At 46.8% G+C, this 18259-nt stretch overlaps 1 protein-coding gene across 1 annotated transcript in view; it reads right to left on the minus strand.

Moving 5' to 3' along the window:
• Window positions 1-3323: 3323 nt before the first annotated feature.
• Window positions 3324-18259, minus strand: part of LOC135909607 (uncharacterized) — a 33454-nt gene continuing 18518 nt past the window's right edge. The window contains exons 4-5 of the mRNA XM_070531804.1: window positions 6173-6468; window positions 3324-3915 (exon numbers count right to left, since the gene is read on the minus strand). Of these exons, the coding sequence (XP_070387905.1) occupies window positions 3653-3915; window positions 6173-6468 (559 nt within the window). The 3' untranslated portion in view covers window positions 3324-3652. The remainder of the gene's footprint in view (window positions 3916-6172; window positions 6469-18259) is intronic.

Raw genomic sequence — 18259 nt, forward strand, 5'->3', positions numbered from 1 at the left:
AGTACTACAGCAGTGGATAATACTGGAGATACAGTGGATACTGGAGAGCGCGATCGCTCCTGTAGCTGCCATTCTGGCAGCTGGCGATTGCCAGCTGCCAGAACTGGCGTCCGCGCCCTGATTATGTTCAAGCACGTCTCATTCCCAGTTGCGGAGGCTGTCCTAAATTGTCTTTTTCTAAATGTAATCACAATAATTGAGCACACTTGCAACGTCTTCATTATTATTAGTACTAACAACTTTATTTATTCTTTTTAAAAGGAAAGGGCCAGCTGGGTAGAGAGTTGGAGGGATCTACTCGAGGTATCCTCAGTAGTCTTCTAGCGCTCCTCTACCATATATCAATTTCAGAAAAGCCGTACAAGTACTGTTGTAGTAAAGATCAGTGGCTAAGTCCAGACAGCTAAGGTGAGGAAGAAAAGTAGAGACTTTCCACTTCACCACCGATAGGCGCAACTTCTACAAAAGAATACCACTCACACTTCTTTTACTTCTCGAAAGGAGATCGCTCGCTCACAGCTTCGAATGGTCACTCCAACAAAAAGCTCACTAAACAGTGTAAATCTTACTGCGCATTATATTTCGTCAGCTATCGCGTCAGTTCTTCACGTTACGGGTGGAACAAATATTTTTATCAGTGGCAACTAATGAATCAGCTGCAGCTAAAGAATCTTACGCTCTGTTCTTTTCGGATCGGACAGACATGTTCAGTCAAAGTATTAAGCGTGCCTTCTCCAGCTTTGGTGACGTCCGTAGTAGCTATCGTCATGTTTCCCCATGGCAAGGAAAGTCTCCGGAAAACAAATCTTTGTTTGGACCAATCCACGATTGGATCCCTGCTTCGTGACATCTGAGAACTTATCGTCGTTGTCGCGCAGTCGTCGGGTCTCATTACTGTCGTCATTTTTCGCCTTCCTCGACGGCGTCATTTTATTTTCGGTGACACCCAGTGGCGTAGCTAGGTCGTCTGGCACCCGGGGCCCTTAGCTCTTCTGTCACCCCCCCCCCCCTCGGGTGTAGTCAAGGAAGGAGAGGATATCGACAATTTTCGGGTGTCTTCAGACGTATATGACACCCCCCCCCCCCTCCTCCTGGCCCCGTGCACCCGGGGCCCACGGTCCCCCGGCCCCCCCCCCCCCCCTGTTGCTACGCCACTGGTGACACCCGAGAGTCACACTAGAGTGGACACCTACAGATATGTTTTTACAGCGAAGCTGTTAAGGTCGATATCGTGTCCGCGTGTAGAAAAATATGCTGAAGATAGTGCAATGCCGGGCCGAGCCACGGTGAAGGTGCAGTCCGTCATTAATGGGCCCACATACACAGCTTCACTGGTCATCCTTCTTCATAGAATGGACGGGCTCTGAGCTTCTTTTTAAAAATAAAATTTCTACCAATCCTTGTGCCTTTCACTGTACCGGGAGTATAGACCCGGCCTGTTCTGGCTTATATATCTCACGCCGGCCACAGATCATCCGCTGTGCGGTGCACGTTTTCGCCCCACGGCCTTGGACCGACAGTTTCTCTCGCGCTTCCTTTCTCTCACAACCACAGAAGACCATAAAGTCATCTTTCATACACACGGACATTTCTTCAGTCACTGGTTTCTCCACGTCGTCGCGGCGATCTCCCCTCTCGAATCTTTCCTCCCTTTAAACATTACAATTTCGCGTATGGCTGACCGACGAGCTCCCTGGCGTCGTCTTCTTGTGCTCTTTTTCGTTCGTGTGCTTTGCTTCTCCTGTTCCTGGGCCCATTTGTGTTCTTCCATCTCTCTCGCTCTCTCTCGTGCTGTTCGTAACGCGACTTCACGTCGGTTAGCTGTTCCGATCCTATGTCCGTTTGCCGTGCACCTCTCTGTCACCTCGTCGATGTCTTTTTTTTTCTTCTCTGTCACCACTTCTTCTCTCCCCGCTCCTTCGTCCTTGCCCCAGCTCGTTTCCCCAGTTCTCCTCGTCGCGTACCTGTTCTCCCGAGTACTCCGGCCTAATCGTTTCTCCACTCCTGCAGAGGTGCTTCTCTTCGTTTATACGTTGCCCCAGTAGGCGAACCGTGAAACTTCAATGAGGTGAAAGAAAGTGGGCTACCGGTGTTCTCCCGATATTACTCATTAAAAAAAAAACAAGGTAGCATGGCAACGCGCAGCTCTTTATAGCTCCGGGCTAAGTGGTACCTTGACTTCGTAGGGCAAGCAATGGAATGACAGGATGACATAGACATTGTGTCGCTCTTTCTGTACTTTGTGCAGTTTATTGCACCGTGACCGCAGCGAAGCGCAATGGTTTATCACAGTGTGTTTGTGCGTAAGCACGTAACACGTAAGGTAGTTAGGAAATTGGGTAATGGTAGCTACCTTTTTCACGTAGTAATATGTAAAGCTGAAAAGAGAGGGAAGGAACCCTTTCCGCTTGTGCGAAGAGCCGTAAGCGTGCGTGATTCACGTTCCGCAAAAGCAACCACGGGTCTCGTAATGGAGCAGGCGGTTTCTTGCAGATTTATTGCAGAGATGACGCGCACCGCTATGGGCGCTCTAGCCGACAAGATCCTCGCCGTCATACCCGCGTTACGCAGCTGGTGTTCTAGATCGCAAGCGCGTGAAGCACCGAGAGCGCTGCCCTCAAAACGAACCGAACAAACATTGGTGACCCGTGTGAAATATGCAAAGCGAAAAACATAGAAATGACGCGCCCTTACAGAAAAAAAAAAGTCCTACGCTAAAGTCACCGTAACAGGTGGTGCGTGTTCTATACTGAGCTCTGAATTTTGTTTTTCACTCACGTTTCAGGAGGAAAGTGGGAGTATGTGCCCGATTGTGCAGCTCTAACTCGCTGCTGCCCTCCTGACTTCTTTGGCGGTCTCCTGTCGCAAGACGCTTGAAGAAGCAGTGCATTTTGCCATCGCGTGCGTGTTTACAGAAATAGGCAAAAGTTTACGGGATATGGTTTCCATGACAAATGTTGCTATAGTTAAGTCGTTGCGCTCCTAATTTATCACAGGTGTCACATGGTGTACTTTCGATCGCGATCGAGCTCAATTGGGATCGAATTTCTCGACCATGATTGGCTCGCTTCTACAGCTTGCGAAGGAACAAATCGCGATCAAGAAATTCGATTCCATTCACGCTCTATCGCGATCGAAAGTGTATCGTGTGACCCCCTAACAATAGGGCGTAAAAACTACTACAGATCAAAACTTTGAATTTGAAACTATGTGCACAGGTGTCGTCGGAATTCATCTTTTTCGCAAATCTCGTGTCCCGTAAAATTTTGGCAGCCGACTGCCTGCCTTGTGGCTGCGATGGTGTTTTCATAATTAAGCAAATGCACATTTATAGCCATTTATTACTGCCTATATAGTTTCTTAACATAATATTACTTGCACATTTGTAAACGCAATTTCGCTGTTTAGAGCTTCGGTTCGAATCGTTTGCCACCATCACATCTCTGCCGTCCCATTGCCGCAGGCTTAAATGGTGTGCATGCAACATCGGCGTCGTGACAAATTTTTTTCTACCGCATTTCGGGGAACGTCGCACACACGGCGACGAGGTCCCTCGAGTTTCACATTACGTCCGTTCTGGCTGCAGCATTCACGTGAAGCGCGTAAAAACCGCGCTCTTCCGCGCGAGGAAGTCTGGCGGGCATGCGCGGGCTCATGTGTAGTTGTACTTGTGGTTGATCATCCGCTGCAGCCCCCGGTCCGAGGAGGCGTCCGTGCAGTAGATGGCCATCAGGACGCCGACCGTGGTGAGCGCCGAGCCGACGGCCGAGCTGAGGAACATGACGGAGCCCGTGCGCAGCACGATGATGCCCACCGCGCCGAACATGATGGTCGCGGTGCCGCTCAGCACCAGCACCCAGATCACCACGTTGCGCGCCACTTCCACCACGTCCGTGGAACGACAGCGCCGGCCCCCTGCGTGCGGCCGGCGTGTGCAAGAAAAAACAGAAGGCTTATGAGTGTATAGTGTGAACAGCGCAGCGGCAACGGCTACCGCCGATACAGTATACTTGAGAATAAGATCTTGAGAATAAGAATAAGAATGGCTAGTTGGTTTATGATTTTAGTGGGGATTTACTGTGTTGATGAAAAAAAATAGAAAAGAAAAGAATAAAGGAAGACGAAGAAAAGAGAGATGCAACACAAGAAGTCACGTCGAAGCTATCTTCACTACAGTCAACCGGTAGCCCTCGCTTACCCAGTGTCTATCGGTCTTTGTGTAGGGTAGCTCTCTTTGCGTTAGTGCAGTAATGCCCTGCTATAACCGAAACTATACGTGGGCACACCGTACAGCAACTATAAATCTTGTCACCCAACGCACAGCGACTGAAGTTTTGGTGCCCACCTTGTTCACAACGCAGGAATGTCACCGCTGAAACAGCTTAAGTGCTCTTGAATATGCGACGAAATGGCTTCGCATACATACAGATTGGATGGATTGTCGTCCATTTTGTTAACGCTCTGTCTTGAAGATGCTCATTCTGTTAAGGGTCTGTCTGCAACACGCTCGCGCCGTCCCGATCTATGTATGGTGTGGCCATAGATTGGCATGATGCAAGCTTCATTGTCCTGTGTACCGTATACCATGCACAGGTTACAAACCCGTCTACATCGGTGAAACCGGAAATCTGAATAGACGTTAAAACGGCACCAGAATGACGTCGAGAAGAAATGCATATCAAAAAAAGCGCCTTAGCGGAGCACGTGGAGGCATCTGGACCATTGTAGACGCACCATAGATTGAGCCGGCGCAAGATACCTGGTGACAGACCAAACTCGGTGATAACGACTTCATCTCGAATCAATCATCATTCGAACTACACCGAAAACACCATTAACCGGTTGGAAGAAGATCTTTACGCCATCTATGGCAACAAGGTGCCCGTACGGGTACCAAAACATCAATTTCGTCGTTGTGTGATCAGTGTTAAGATCTGAAATCCACATTATGAATTTACTTGGCCAGAAAAGTGTGTCAGACCTTTCGCTGCATCCATACACGGACAAAGCTTGGGAAATATCCAGGAACACTGCGATGTTGTGGGGCTTGCTGCATTGGTGTATGAATCGTATGCATTGATGTTGGCACGAAAATGAAGGAGGAGGTGACTGACCGGGCTGAGGAATAACCATTTACCATGACCTTCGACGTGCCTAGTCTTCTTTTTTTTTTTGTCTGAAAGGCTAAAAATGTAATACAGATGCTCAGCCGATAGAAATTTAAGCAAATTCTTTTCAATGGCATGCTTAATGTCGCGGGAGCTCTCTTATCGTGTAACATTGTCCATTTTCAGAACTGAGGTTAAACAGCGCGAAAAAAGACGAGGATACAAGGAAACAAATACCTCGTCTTTTTTCGCGATGTTTAACCTCAGTTCTGAGCATGAACCAACTAGCCCTCATCAAGATCTTACTAACATTGTCCAAAGCAGGCTGCAAGTCTGTGCATGTAAATAACAGCGATTTAACTCTTCCAAACAACTTACCGACCATAGACACTCAGAAACCTTTCCTAGTCTAACGACGACTTCTAATTTCACAGCACGTGCAGGCCAGTTCATCGCGATAATAAAGGGGGCTATATATTGCCTAGCCGCTGACCCGCCGTGGTTGCTCAGTGGCTATGGTGTTGGGCTGCTGAGCACGAGGTCGCGGGATCGAATCCCGGCCGCGCGCGGCCGCATTTCGATGGGGGCGAAATGCGAAAACACCCGTGTACTTAGATTTAGGTGCACGTTAAAGAACCCCAGGTGGTCCAAATTTCCGGAGTCCTCCACTGCGGCGTGCCTCATAATCAGAAAGCGGTTTTGGCACGTTAAACCCCATAATTAATTAATGAATTAATTAAGCCGCTGGCAGTTCGCGAATTGCGCTTTCCTCGGAAAATCTTTCCGAATCTGCAGTGCTCTTTGGCAGAGAGCCTTGGCCAGCTCCGACCTCGAGGATCAGCAACGGCTGATTGCGAGGGCCCAGGACGTGGCCCGAACTCAAGGCATTCTGGAATGAGGACGCCTCTCCAAAGCTACATTCACCCAATAAAAATGTTTATTCTCTCTCTCTCGCTCTCTATGGGACTACGGTCGGATCTCTCCGCCAGCTCCGCGTTGCTCCTCTGCGCGAACGAAAAGAAACGCAGTGCTATAGACGATGCGCGCACGCGAGTGAGACGCACCGCCCACAAACATGTCGCTGGTGCGCAGCTTTCCCGCGGGACACCTGAGCTCGGAGAGGGTCAGCTTGGCGCACGCGGCGTGGTCCTCGAGCCTGGCGAGAAGCAGGTCGTCCTCGTAGTCGTCGGTGCGCGACGACGAGCTGACTCGCACGCGGCGCCGCTTCTGCTGGCGACACGCGCTGGGCCGCAGGCGGTCCAGCTGACACCGGACGCGGCTCTCCGACGACGCGGGCGGCCCCTCCAGGCGCCGAAGCGAGGCGGTGCCTCCGGGCAGGCAGCTGCTTGAAGCGCGGTCCCTGCGGTGTGGTTGTCGTCGTTAGGATGGATAGTTGGGCGTGTTGGTTAAGCGTGATCTGAAGTGAGGGCGCGACAACGACGGTGGACGAAGGGGAAACACACACACACACACACACACACACACACACACACACACACACACACACACACACACACACACACACACACACACACACACACACACACACACACACACACAAACAAACACACACACACATACGCACGCACACACACACACACACACAAACACAAACAAACACACACACACACACACACACACACACACACACACACACACACACACACACACACACACACACACACACAGGGCGTCCTGTGCGTGTGCGTGTTCCCTCTTCGTCCACCGTTGTTGTCGTGCCTTCACTTCAGATCAAGGTTGTCATCGCTTCTATCGATCCGCGAAACACCCTCCCATACTCGCGGACAAATTTCTGTGGCCATAAAGGCATAGCTATACAGGCAGGAGCAAGACGCACGCAGGTATAAGAGCGCTTCTGAAAGAATTCCCGCATTTTCATAAGCGCTGGCTTAAGCTTGGTAAGAGAAGACATAAACAACTTATTCACAACAGCTAAATAAGACGAAATAGATCATTGAGTGTTACACTCGACTTATTTCTACTGCTTTTCTCTTGCGCGTTTTGGCAAAGCGAAACGATTGCACGTGGAAGCTATGCTGATTCAGTATCTGTCCCACGAAACCATAAGCGCTCTGCCAGAATACTTGGCGCGATGGCACGTCTAGAAGCTCTGCCCCTACAGCTTTCCCTTTGTTGCCACAGAAAGTTGCCCGCGAGTATAGAGATAGCAGAAACCACGTACTCAGTCAACCGTAACCTCTTGACAACCTAACAATGTGGTAAATATACACCGCTGTTCAATGCAAACAAAATTTACGTGCTATATGCGTCGGTCAATGTCATTCGCCTGTTTTAGTGACGTCTGGAGGAGGTGGATTGCGTTAATATCATCGTCTCCGGGGGAACTATATTTTTGAGCGTGGAGGCACAGAGGGCAGGCGCAACGCGGTTTTGTGGGCGGAGCTTGCACTGGTTTCTCAGGCTGCTAACAGAGACTATGTTTCAATGAGGGGACGCTATCAGACTATCATCTGATCGTTAAAGAGTAGTTTTCGATGGGAACGTCCGCGTTCCCGGATGACGTCGTTAGATGACGTTACATCCAGGGCGAGAAGGGAGAGATGAATATAGAAAAGGTAGGGAAGTTAACCAGATCGCAATATTCGGCTTTTGTACCCTGCGCTGGAGAAGGGAGGAAAAAAGAAACAAAATGTAAAACGGAAGGAGATAACATAAGGCTTTCGGTTCTCAGGAGGCAGTGTTCGACGTTTCCTGGGACAGGAGCGGAGAGTCTCGTACAAAGCCTATACGTCGATGCGTGAACATGAACAATACTATCGCGCTCTGTATGCCGCGAGAGGCGCCAGTGTCAGCCTTCATTTATCTCTTTCAATGGGCCCTCGATACCCTTTTGTTTTTATCAAGGCTACGCATTGGGGCGAAGCAAAAGTAGCACGAGTGGCCAAACAATGCTACACATTAAGATGTATGCAGATGCCTGCTGAAACGGCCCTCTTCTATTATGCAACGAGATATTGAGGCGCGAAAAACAACACGGGTTTTCTGTTCGCGTTATTCGCGCCATGTCACCAGTATTCAGGTCGTATGCCAACATCCAAAAGTTCCAGAATGGACGCACAAACCGCACCTCAGGGAAAGTGTTCTTGCTGATCAAACTTCAGGTTCTGTAGTCGTGTTTTCTTCATCTTTATTTTATTGCCTAACTACATGTGGAAATATGAGTTAACCAGTTTGACTTGCATTCGACTACAACGAACAGGCAGCTGCATAAGTTGTTAGTGCTAACAGACAAAAAGGTCGCCTCGGAATAAACTTTTCTTGTAAAACGTTTCCTGTATACTTTTGCATGTGGATTAAGAACCACTGGAGACAACATACAAGGCGCAACCGCAGTTAAGGTCACCAAAGCATGGCGCCGACTGAAGTGCGCGAAGATAGTGCTGCTACCATTGCCTTTTCTTTGTACGATTAAAGGTGAAACTGATCTATTTGTTCATAATGTAACGTCCCAACACAACATCACATAGTCGTCATATTGTGGTATAGTTGCACGGCTTGCACTGTGATGAGTTCAGAAATAATTTCGACCAGATTATACGCAAAAAAATAAAAAAACGAGTATTTTTTGCATTCCGTCTCCGTCGGGGCCGCTACCGCGGCGGATCGAACCCACGACCTCGTGCTGAGCAGGAGAACGACAAAATGACTAAATCGCCGCAGCCGGTGGTCGGTGACAGTGTGACTAAATCGCCGAGGGCAGAAAGACGGGGTGATATCTTAGCACAGCTTCCTAGAAACTTGCACAAGGTATGGTTAGTTAGCTAGTTAGTTAGTTAGTTAGTTAGTTAGTTAGTTGGTTAGTTAGTTGATTAGTTTACAGGATGGGTTAGTAGTCTAGTAGGAGGTGCCGTCAAACAGTTCGTTGAGTAATCGCCGTGGTTGCTCCCTGACTGTGGAATTCTGATGCGCAATACGACGTCACTGTTCGATTCACCACAGCAGCCGCCGGATTCCAACTAGAGCTAACTTAAAAAGTGCTCATGTACCATACCAAGATTTGGTTGAGCAATAAAGAACCCTCAGCCGTCAAAATTTATTGGGAGTCATCCACGCGATGTTTCTCGCAGCCGTGTGTTGCCTTGGTACGTTAAAATCAATCAATCAATCAATCAATCAATCAATCAATCAATCAATCAATCAATCAATCAATCAATCAATCAATCAATCAATCAATCAATCAATCAATCAATTAATCAATCAATCAATCAATCAATCAATCAATCAATATTGACGATAATAAAGAAAATTACAGTAATATTGCCAGTACCGTCCGTGAACTTCATGAACGAATATGACACCGCCTTTCCTAAATATTAACTCGCAGTGAAAAATAACGCACTCGGCACTGTCGCACTTAAACCTTGGCTGTATGTAGTATGTTGTGCAGAAGTACAATTGTCGTAAAGTTGAGCAAAAACGCCAGTCGGCGAACTATTATGCGTAGTCTAATGCTCGTAATACTTGTTTTGGAGTGAAGCACTTTTCTGCACGCCTCGCAGCCTTTCACCAGAAGTTGAGACTTGCGGAGAAACCGCACAGGTTCGCAGAAAAAGAGTGTTTCGCATTGCTCGCTTTCAGTATAATTAATTTCTCCGAACTGTTCTCGCCGTGTTCGTTTACCGACTGACAGTGACGTTTTATTATGATATAAGTTCTGCCTCGAGCAGTACCGCGTTTGAATATCATTATTTATTTTCAGAGTTGGAAAAGCTGTGATGTTCCGAATAAATTCGTTAATGGAACTCTCGCGTATCAGGAGCACGTGCACGCAGTATGCTTCTTCTTTCACTTTTTTTTTCTTTTGATTGGTGACTGCGCAGTGTCCGTTTTGACGGACTGATGAATCCTTTCGTGAGAGTGGGCCCACAGCCTATGGCAGTTCCCGGAGTTCTTCTGCAGTCAATGGTGGATGTAATTAAAAACAGAAAGAGCGCGCGCGCGAGAGAGAGAAAATATACAATAATATTCCTCGACTTAGTGCACTACCGGCACACTGAAGATTAACAGGTAATCAGCTTAGACTGATAAAATATTATTTCAAAACGCTATTTTCGTTATTTTCGCATTAGAACGCTGACCATATTAGAAGAGCAAGTGAAAGTCAAAGTTGCATTTACTTAATTTTGAGCCTAAATCGCAGCACCAGTAGGCCAGTGTGACGTCATAGATTTAACTGTACTTTCTCGCAATTGGGCTGTAGTGGCCCAATAAATGTTTTTGAAACTTACTAAGTTACAAGAAACACGCGAGTCAGCACGCTTGTTTGTTAATTTTTCTGTTTCCTTCGTCCTTCGTGCGAGCGGCAGTTTTATGCGGATGACTAAGTTCAGTCTGTAGTTCCTTTAGAAAACAATGCCGTCCATCTCTTTACCGATAGGAAAATGAACCAGACCTGAACATACTACGTCAAAACCAATGACGTCACGGCCAGATAGTGCGGGAACTTCAAGGCGGCGTCGCCACCAGCGTTTCGTGCTTGCGTCTTTTCTGGCTTACCAAACCTGCTCTCACAGTAAGAGTAACGTTCTTTCTTTTTTTCTTTAGGTGTTGTAAAAGAAGGAGAATTTACTAATAGAACTGAACTTTTTTCTGTTTAGCGTACCTTTACAGCATTTACCCTGCAGTCGCGCTTCCATCCAAGCTGAGCGACCGCTCCGGTTATGGAAGCTGTGCTGGTATAGTTGCTGGTGCTTGCTTACAAAGTGCTCCCATTCCTCCAAGAGCGGACGACTGCGCCGGTGTTACGTCAGCCGAAGAAACACGTGCTTCGAAGCAAGGAGTAAGCAGAAACTACAGCAGCAGTGCTCGGCAGTGAAGTACACACTACGGGCATTGAGACAAGCCGCTGCGTGGCTCCTTCAAGCGACGATGCGCCAAGTCTTCCAGCCAGCGGCCCCACGTTTACTCGTTTTAACTTTCGCAGCGAGATGGCGCGCGCTATTCCGTGCGGTTATACGTACAGCTGCAAACGATGTTCTAGGGTAGGGTGTACAGCTGTAGGGCTCATAGGCGGAGAGTTTTCATTTTTCCGCGGGAGGGGATGGGGTCCGACCAGCTTTTCGAACTCCATATATATACATTTGTTGCACTTGAATAAGCTTCGTGTGACCTGGAGGAATTGAGCGCTGAAGTGACGGCGCTATATCAGTATATAAAGACCTCATAGCAGGGGACAGTTAAATTTCACAGCCTGAGTCTTCTCGGTGGTGTAATCTTCCTTTGTGTAATTGTCGCATACTTGGCTATCCCTAATACCGCTTCGCCTTTCCGGCGGAACTGCAGCTTATGTGTCTTTTCGTTTTCTTTTTCTGTGAGCCCAAGTGTAAGCGCTCCTGCACATGACTGCTGTTGATTCTGATTTCGAGTGAATCCGGTATGGCCTAATTTCGGTTACTGAGTGAATTATGCAGTGTTCCCCAACTATTATGCGCCAAGACTTAAAAAAAAGAGCAGTTGTGTCACTCGAAGAAAACTTAGTTTCCAGTACAGTGGAGTATCCGCCAGTAGTTCTTTCCAGGCACGTACCCAGGATTTTTTTTCGGGGGGGGGGGCCCACCACCTCCATCATCATCATCATCATCATCATCATCATCATCATCATCATCATCATCATCATCATCATCATCATCATCATCATCAACAACAACAACAACAACAACAACAACAACATCCTGTTTTATGTCCACTGCAGGATGAAGGCCTCTCCCTCCAATGCGATCTCCAATTACCCCTGTCCTGCGCCAACCGATTCCAACTAGCGCCCGCAAATTTCCTAATTTCATCGCTCCGTCTATTCTTTTGTCCTCCTCGATTGCCTTTTCCTTCTCTTGGTAGCCATTCTGTAATCCTAATGGTCCAACGGTTATCTAACCGGCGCATTACATTACTTGCCCAGCTACATTTTTGCCTCTTGATGTCAATTAGAATATCGTATATACCCGTTCGCTCTCTGATCCAAACCGCTCTTTTTCTCTCTTAACGTTATGCCTAGCAATCTTTGTTCGATCGCTCTTTGCGCGGTCCTTAACTTGCTCTCAAGTCCTTGCCCCATATGTCAGCACTGGCAAAATGCACTGATTGCACACCTTACTTTTCAATAATAATGGTAAGCTTCCAGTCAGGAGCTGGCAATGTCTGCCGTATGCGATCCAACCTATTTTTATTCTTCTGTGAATTTCCTTCTCATGATCAGGGTTGCCTGTGAATAATTGACCTAGATAAACGTGCTCCTTCACAGTCTCTAGTGGCCACTGGCGATCCTGATCTCTTGTTCCTTTGTTGTTGTTGTTGCAGCCTGTGGCCCGTGTGGCTCCTACCCACGATGGGGGATTGGCCAAGAAATGGGTGGATTATTCCAAAATAATATAGAGCATAAATTTCCTAATATCTATGCGAATAGCACTGAATAGGGTTGAATTACCGGCTAAAATAAAATCAGGAAGGTGCTGTTGAATGAGGAATAATTAATTTAAAAGTAATAAAAAAAAATAGAATCTAGCAGGGCATTCGTTTAGATTCTGTAAGGAATGTTTGGACAGCGAAGCATGCATCCCTGTAGCTGAATCCCAATGTGGACGCCCCGAACGAAGGAATTGCAGGTTCTGTCAAGTCCTGGCCAATTCTTCGAAAAGTATCTCCAACAATCTTTTTCTTGACGCAGCAAAGCGGCGGCAAGATAGAAGAAAGTGCTGTATCGTCTCCTCCTCCTCACAAAAAGAACAAAAGGGAGAGGGAACCAAACCCGACCTGTATAAATAGAAATTTATGGAGGAAATGCGGCAGTGTAATTTGGTGAGGCAGACCTCAAGCATCTTTGTGTAACAAGATTCGCTATGCCAGGGAAATGCCAGGTGTTTATACTCTGGAGAAGCTGCCAAATGTGGGTTTCTGGGTTTCTGCGGGTTTCAAATGTGGTTTCTGTCAAATAGGAGTTTCTGTATTCTGTTCATTACTGTTTCTAAGTGAGGTATTGTGACTCCTCTTGGTACTGCATACAGGTCAGCTTAGAATTTTTCCGCTGCTTTTACTATATCTTCGAGATTGCTGATGATATTTCCCTTTTTATCTTTTAGCGCATACATCATGGTTTATCCTATGCCAGGTTTTCTTTTTTACTGATTTCAGGCTGCGTTCATTTTTTACGGCTTCTTCAGTGTTTCTCATGTTATAGTTTCGAATATCAGTTATTTTAGCCTTGTTGATCAGTTTTGCCAGTTCCACGAATTGCGTAACGCTGTGCGGCCGCCAGTCCCATACAACCACGTAGAGCGCAGGACTCTGCGATTCTAGACGTACTGCGCTCACCGCGAAAGGTTAGAAAAACACCCACATAAGCACAGCAGAGAAGTGGCTACGTGAGGCGGTTCGACCGATAACTGTAGAAGCGTCATTCAAAACAAGTAATTGTTCTCCACTTCCGGCGGCGTTTTCTCTACTTTTTCAATAAAAAGATGTTGATCCATAAATAGTCTCATGAACAACGCTTAACTTTTTTATTATTCGCTTTTGCTTGCAGTTTGGTTGTTGCCTCGGCTCTCTCCCTTAGTATATCGCTTAATTTCTCAACTCCTTGCGATTTTTGTTTCCAGTTGCCAATTTTGCACGAAAAGTGCTATACAGTTAGGGAAAAACAGACGAGGTAACGGGCCACAGTCATCTTGCTCATGGGTTTAAGGGTTATTGCAGGGTTTCATGATGGACGCTCTTTCACATTATTTTATTTCCCACCTTATCTAACCCATATCACGTGTATATGGTTCCGGACATCTGCCAGGGTCGCGGCGAGCCGTAACTCAAGAAAATAATGAAGCAAAGGGGAAAAGGTAAACGCAATTGGCGTTTTCTCCGGCCGCAACTCGTTCCATGAGAGTACAGACCAGCTGAGTAACAGCCGCATCCCACTCCTGGTCCCAGGATCAGCCTAAACAAAGAAGGTTGAACTAGCAAAAGCAACAGCTATGCGCGTGACGGTTGAATAGATGGTGACAGAAAGTGAGAGAGGCACAAAGGAGAGATGCCTCGACCTGCACCACTAGTGTATCGCAGGTTATATAGATGGTGACAACTGAACGCATCTCGAGTTGATCGCGCGGGTGCCGAATCTATGAGAAACCTGTCCTTCACATTACAAGAGGTGCCGATAACTACCGCCGTCTAAAAGGAGTGAAAAAGGCAGCATAATGCTGACCGATGAACAGCAGTCAAGTCTCAACATTGATCTGGTGGCGCTTTAGGAATGTGTGAGTGGTGGCGTGGGTGGGGAGGGGGGGGGGGGTATGCCACTTGATTTCGGGGGGGGCCCGGGCCCCCCCGGGCCCCCCCCTGGGTACGTGCCTGGTTCTTTCGTTATTGAGATTTAATTCGGTAATTGGAATTAATTATCTAACTCGAGAAGTACTGTCCTAATTTTCAAAGTGTCAATGAGGCATCTGTAGGCACCCCAAAATAACATCGAACCGAGGTGTTTTAAGCGACGTACCTATTGCGCACAGTGATTTTCCGAATGGCAAAAACAAAAGGCTTCACGAAGCATGAAATACACGTGAGTACGCTCCCACCCGCATCATAACGTAGCACCCTCAAATAAGTTGATTGAAAGCAACTGCATTGTCGCAAAACCCGAAGAGACAGCCCATCAACTTGATAAGGGTATGGAAGCAGCAACAACAGCAGGTTTCGGGGCTTCGCAGCTGTTCCTTCCTCTAATTTATATGTCACACTTATCCGTCTATCAAGGCCGACTGATCACATTGATAACAAAAGGTCCTTGATAACGCGGCCGAAGCGCCGCTCTGACCACGCATGAAATGCGAAAAGCAATGTAATAGGCATATATAGACTAGTTCAATATCCCGGCTTTGCTCGCACCGCATCGAAAGAGTGCGCGCGAAGCTACATTTCGCGCCAGAAACTTGCTTCGGAGCAAAGCCAAATTAAAGTTAGCACGTTATTTTTCATGAAAGTGAAAAAGTGAATTGCCTAGAGGACACGCTCGAATAGGTCTCCTTCTGCAGTATTGAGTCCGCTTTATAACATCTTAAGTGGCTTTCTTGATGACCGACGCTGGAATTCGACGGCAGACATCCGTTATCCTTGTTTTGAACTAATCTGACGCACGTCTCGATCCCGTAAGCACGATATTTCACATAACCCCGCAGAAAGAAATCGAGTGGGGAGAGGTTAGGTGAACTAGCCGCCCTATTTACAGGCCCGTGCCTTCCAATCAATTGCGCATGAAAAGTCGCATCCAGCCAGTTTCGTGCTCGGCTGCTGCTGTGTGCGGGTGCCATATCTTGCTGATACCACAGAAGTGGAAGACGTGACAGTGGAACTTCGCTGAGAAACTCATGCACCATTCCTTCAAGGATTTCGTTCACGTAACGCTGTGCAGTCAGTGTGTGATCGGAGAAGATGGGACTGATGATAGCGCCGGCGTAAATTCCGAACCACACATTGAGCGACAACTGGTACTGGTGCCGACTGCGCTTTACCCAATGTAGATTGGAGTCCCTCCAGTAGTGTGCATTATGCAAATTTACCTGGGCGTTTCTGCGAAAAATGGCTTCATCTGTGCACATGATCTTGCTCAAAAAGTCCGGAGACCCATCGGCTTTTGTGAAGACCCAATTCAAGAAATGTAGACGATTCTACAGGTCCTTATCTTCTAAGCATAGGTGCTGGCTAAGGTGGTAAGGGTGAAAGGCCGTCATTTAGGATCCTCCAAACTTATGACTTGAAAATTGGTACCTGGGCGGCCACGTCCCGCATGCTAGCATGAGGGTTTGAGGCCATAAATGTTAGAACATCCGTACATAGGCTAGGACTCAAAAATGGAGTCCCCCGCCGTTGTTTCTTGAAGCTGCCGGTTTGCCTCAGGTTTTCATAATTTCTCATGATAGTCGATGCGTTTGGTCTACCGCCACACTTCCATGACTGATATATATATTTATGGCCTTCCTCTTATTGCCATTTGCAGATCCCAAAGCAAGGACTATGTTTACCTTCTGCTCATTAGAGAAAGACATGGCGACTGGGACGAAACAAAATGCACCTTTAAACCTTCGCACTGACGTTGTCGATTCGCTTTTCTTGTGATAGATTTTGTGGCAAAAACAAAAAAAGACCGTGCACTTTATCTACGCTAAGACAACAGCTATCGCAGCTTGTTTCCAACTAACACCAAACGCGACGTGTTACTTGGCCGGGGTGCGGCATATAAGCACTAGCTCGATCACGATGTTTTTCTTTATTTCCTTCATTTCGTTCTGGATAACTAAGAGGGAACCTGTGCGAGGGCGTTGCTTTATGATCCAGGTGGGAAAGCAGACACGTGGTATTCTCCATATTTCGCGGGGTTTATTTATCAGTCGGAAAAAAATTTGTACGCGATTAGTACGTCGCTGAAGATACCGCAGATACCCCTTGGCTGTGCCTTCAAATGCCTCATTGACGCTTTGATAATTAGGATAGTACGTCTCGAATTAGATAACTAATTACAATTGCCTAATTAAATCTCAGTAACAAAAAATTAATGGCAGCTACTCCACTGTACTGTAAACAATATGCACCAGGTTTTCCTCGAGTAACGCATTGTTCTTTTTTTTAAATCTTGGTGCATGTTAGTTAATTGGGAAAACCTGCGTATATTTATGACCTTTGCATGCAGGCAACCGACGATATTCCAATCCCAACTAAATGTTGTATATTATTAAAAATGTGTTTTCCTGAGTCATTAGTACTGCTTACTGGAAAGAGAAGTAATACTGAAACACAAAATTCACGTGCATTCCACACGCCATTGATAAAAGTCTCTGCCGAAGGGGTCACTGAAGTCTATAGGTTTTTTTCATGGTCAGAAAAGCACGCTAAGCTATTTAAAGCATGGTGAACATACAGCAATATATTCCTTCTCTAGGCATAGGCTATCTATACCTTTAGAAATAATTTTAAATTGTTTACCCCCATCTCTTTTAAAGATATATTAACCTTTGTCCTGTGTATATTTAAATATATTGTGTATGTGCATCGTACTTACAGAGGACATTTAAAACAATGTTGAAGTAGGCAGCCATCGCTCGTGCTTCTAATTCGCGGATCCTCCAATTGTCAGGATTTGCAGAAATAAAGCGAAAGTATGAATTAAAGGGGAGTATGGTAGCGCGATTCAAAGACGGGACAAGAGAAGACACAAAGGAACACACACAGCGCTAACGCTGTGTGTGTTCCTTTGTGTCTTCTCTTGTCCCGTCTTTGAATCGCGCTACCATACTCCCCTTGAAGATGCATTACCAAAAAGCCCACATTGCAACCCTTATGAATTAAAAGCCATGCACGCCTGCGCCAACAATACCACAGTTAGCTATTAGCCCCAGTAAAGTTTCAGGTGAAAAGGTCGACGCAAGTCAAAATGATCTTTATATGATGTGGGTGACAAAGCTCTGGTAACCCCACGTTAGGTGAGTTTGTGGGGGAGGGGGGTGGGGGGCACCCTCTCGGAAAACTCCGGAGGGGGCTCGCCCCTCCCCCCCCTCCCCCTCCGCGTAGTCGGCGCCTATGGTAGGGCTACTACATGAATGAATTTGTGGATAAGTCTAAAGGAGCAAAAGGGCGGAAAGGGGGGGGGGGGAGAACGTTTTCTTGTGCACCACCACCGAACCAGATGTGTGACTTTTCACTCTCAAATTACGTTACTTTTCTCTACCGCAATCAGAAAACCTTAAAGGCAAGGATGCGTTTCTACAAGTTTTATTATTGTTGCATCATCCATACCTGGCAATACGTCTGCATCGAGTGGAAGGATATGAACAAAATAATGGTGTTTTAAGCTACGACTGTTCATGAAAAGAAGAACGATTACGATGAGAACTACTTAAAGGGGTGCGCAGATGTATTGGTACACAGATGAAGGAGACACGGAGAACTAGATGTGCTCCAACTATGAACAGGTGAACGGTGCTCAAGGTTAAAAAAAAAAGAAATCTGAACATATAGGTGACTGAAATGCCACAATGCATGCTTAAAGAGGCAATGCAAATGTACGAAAAGAAAAAAGAAAAACGTATTACTCAACGCAAATGAAAAAAGAAATTTCCTGTGCTAGTGAAAGTGTC

Source organism: Dermacentor albipictus, chromosome 1 (assembly GCF_038994185.2).
Source record: "Dermacentor albipictus isolate Rhodes 1998 colony chromosome 1, USDA_Dalb.pri_finalv2, whole genome shotgun sequence".
Taxonomy (NCBI): Eukaryota; Metazoa; Arthropoda; class Arachnida; order Ixodida; family Ixodidae; genus Dermacentor; species Dermacentor albipictus.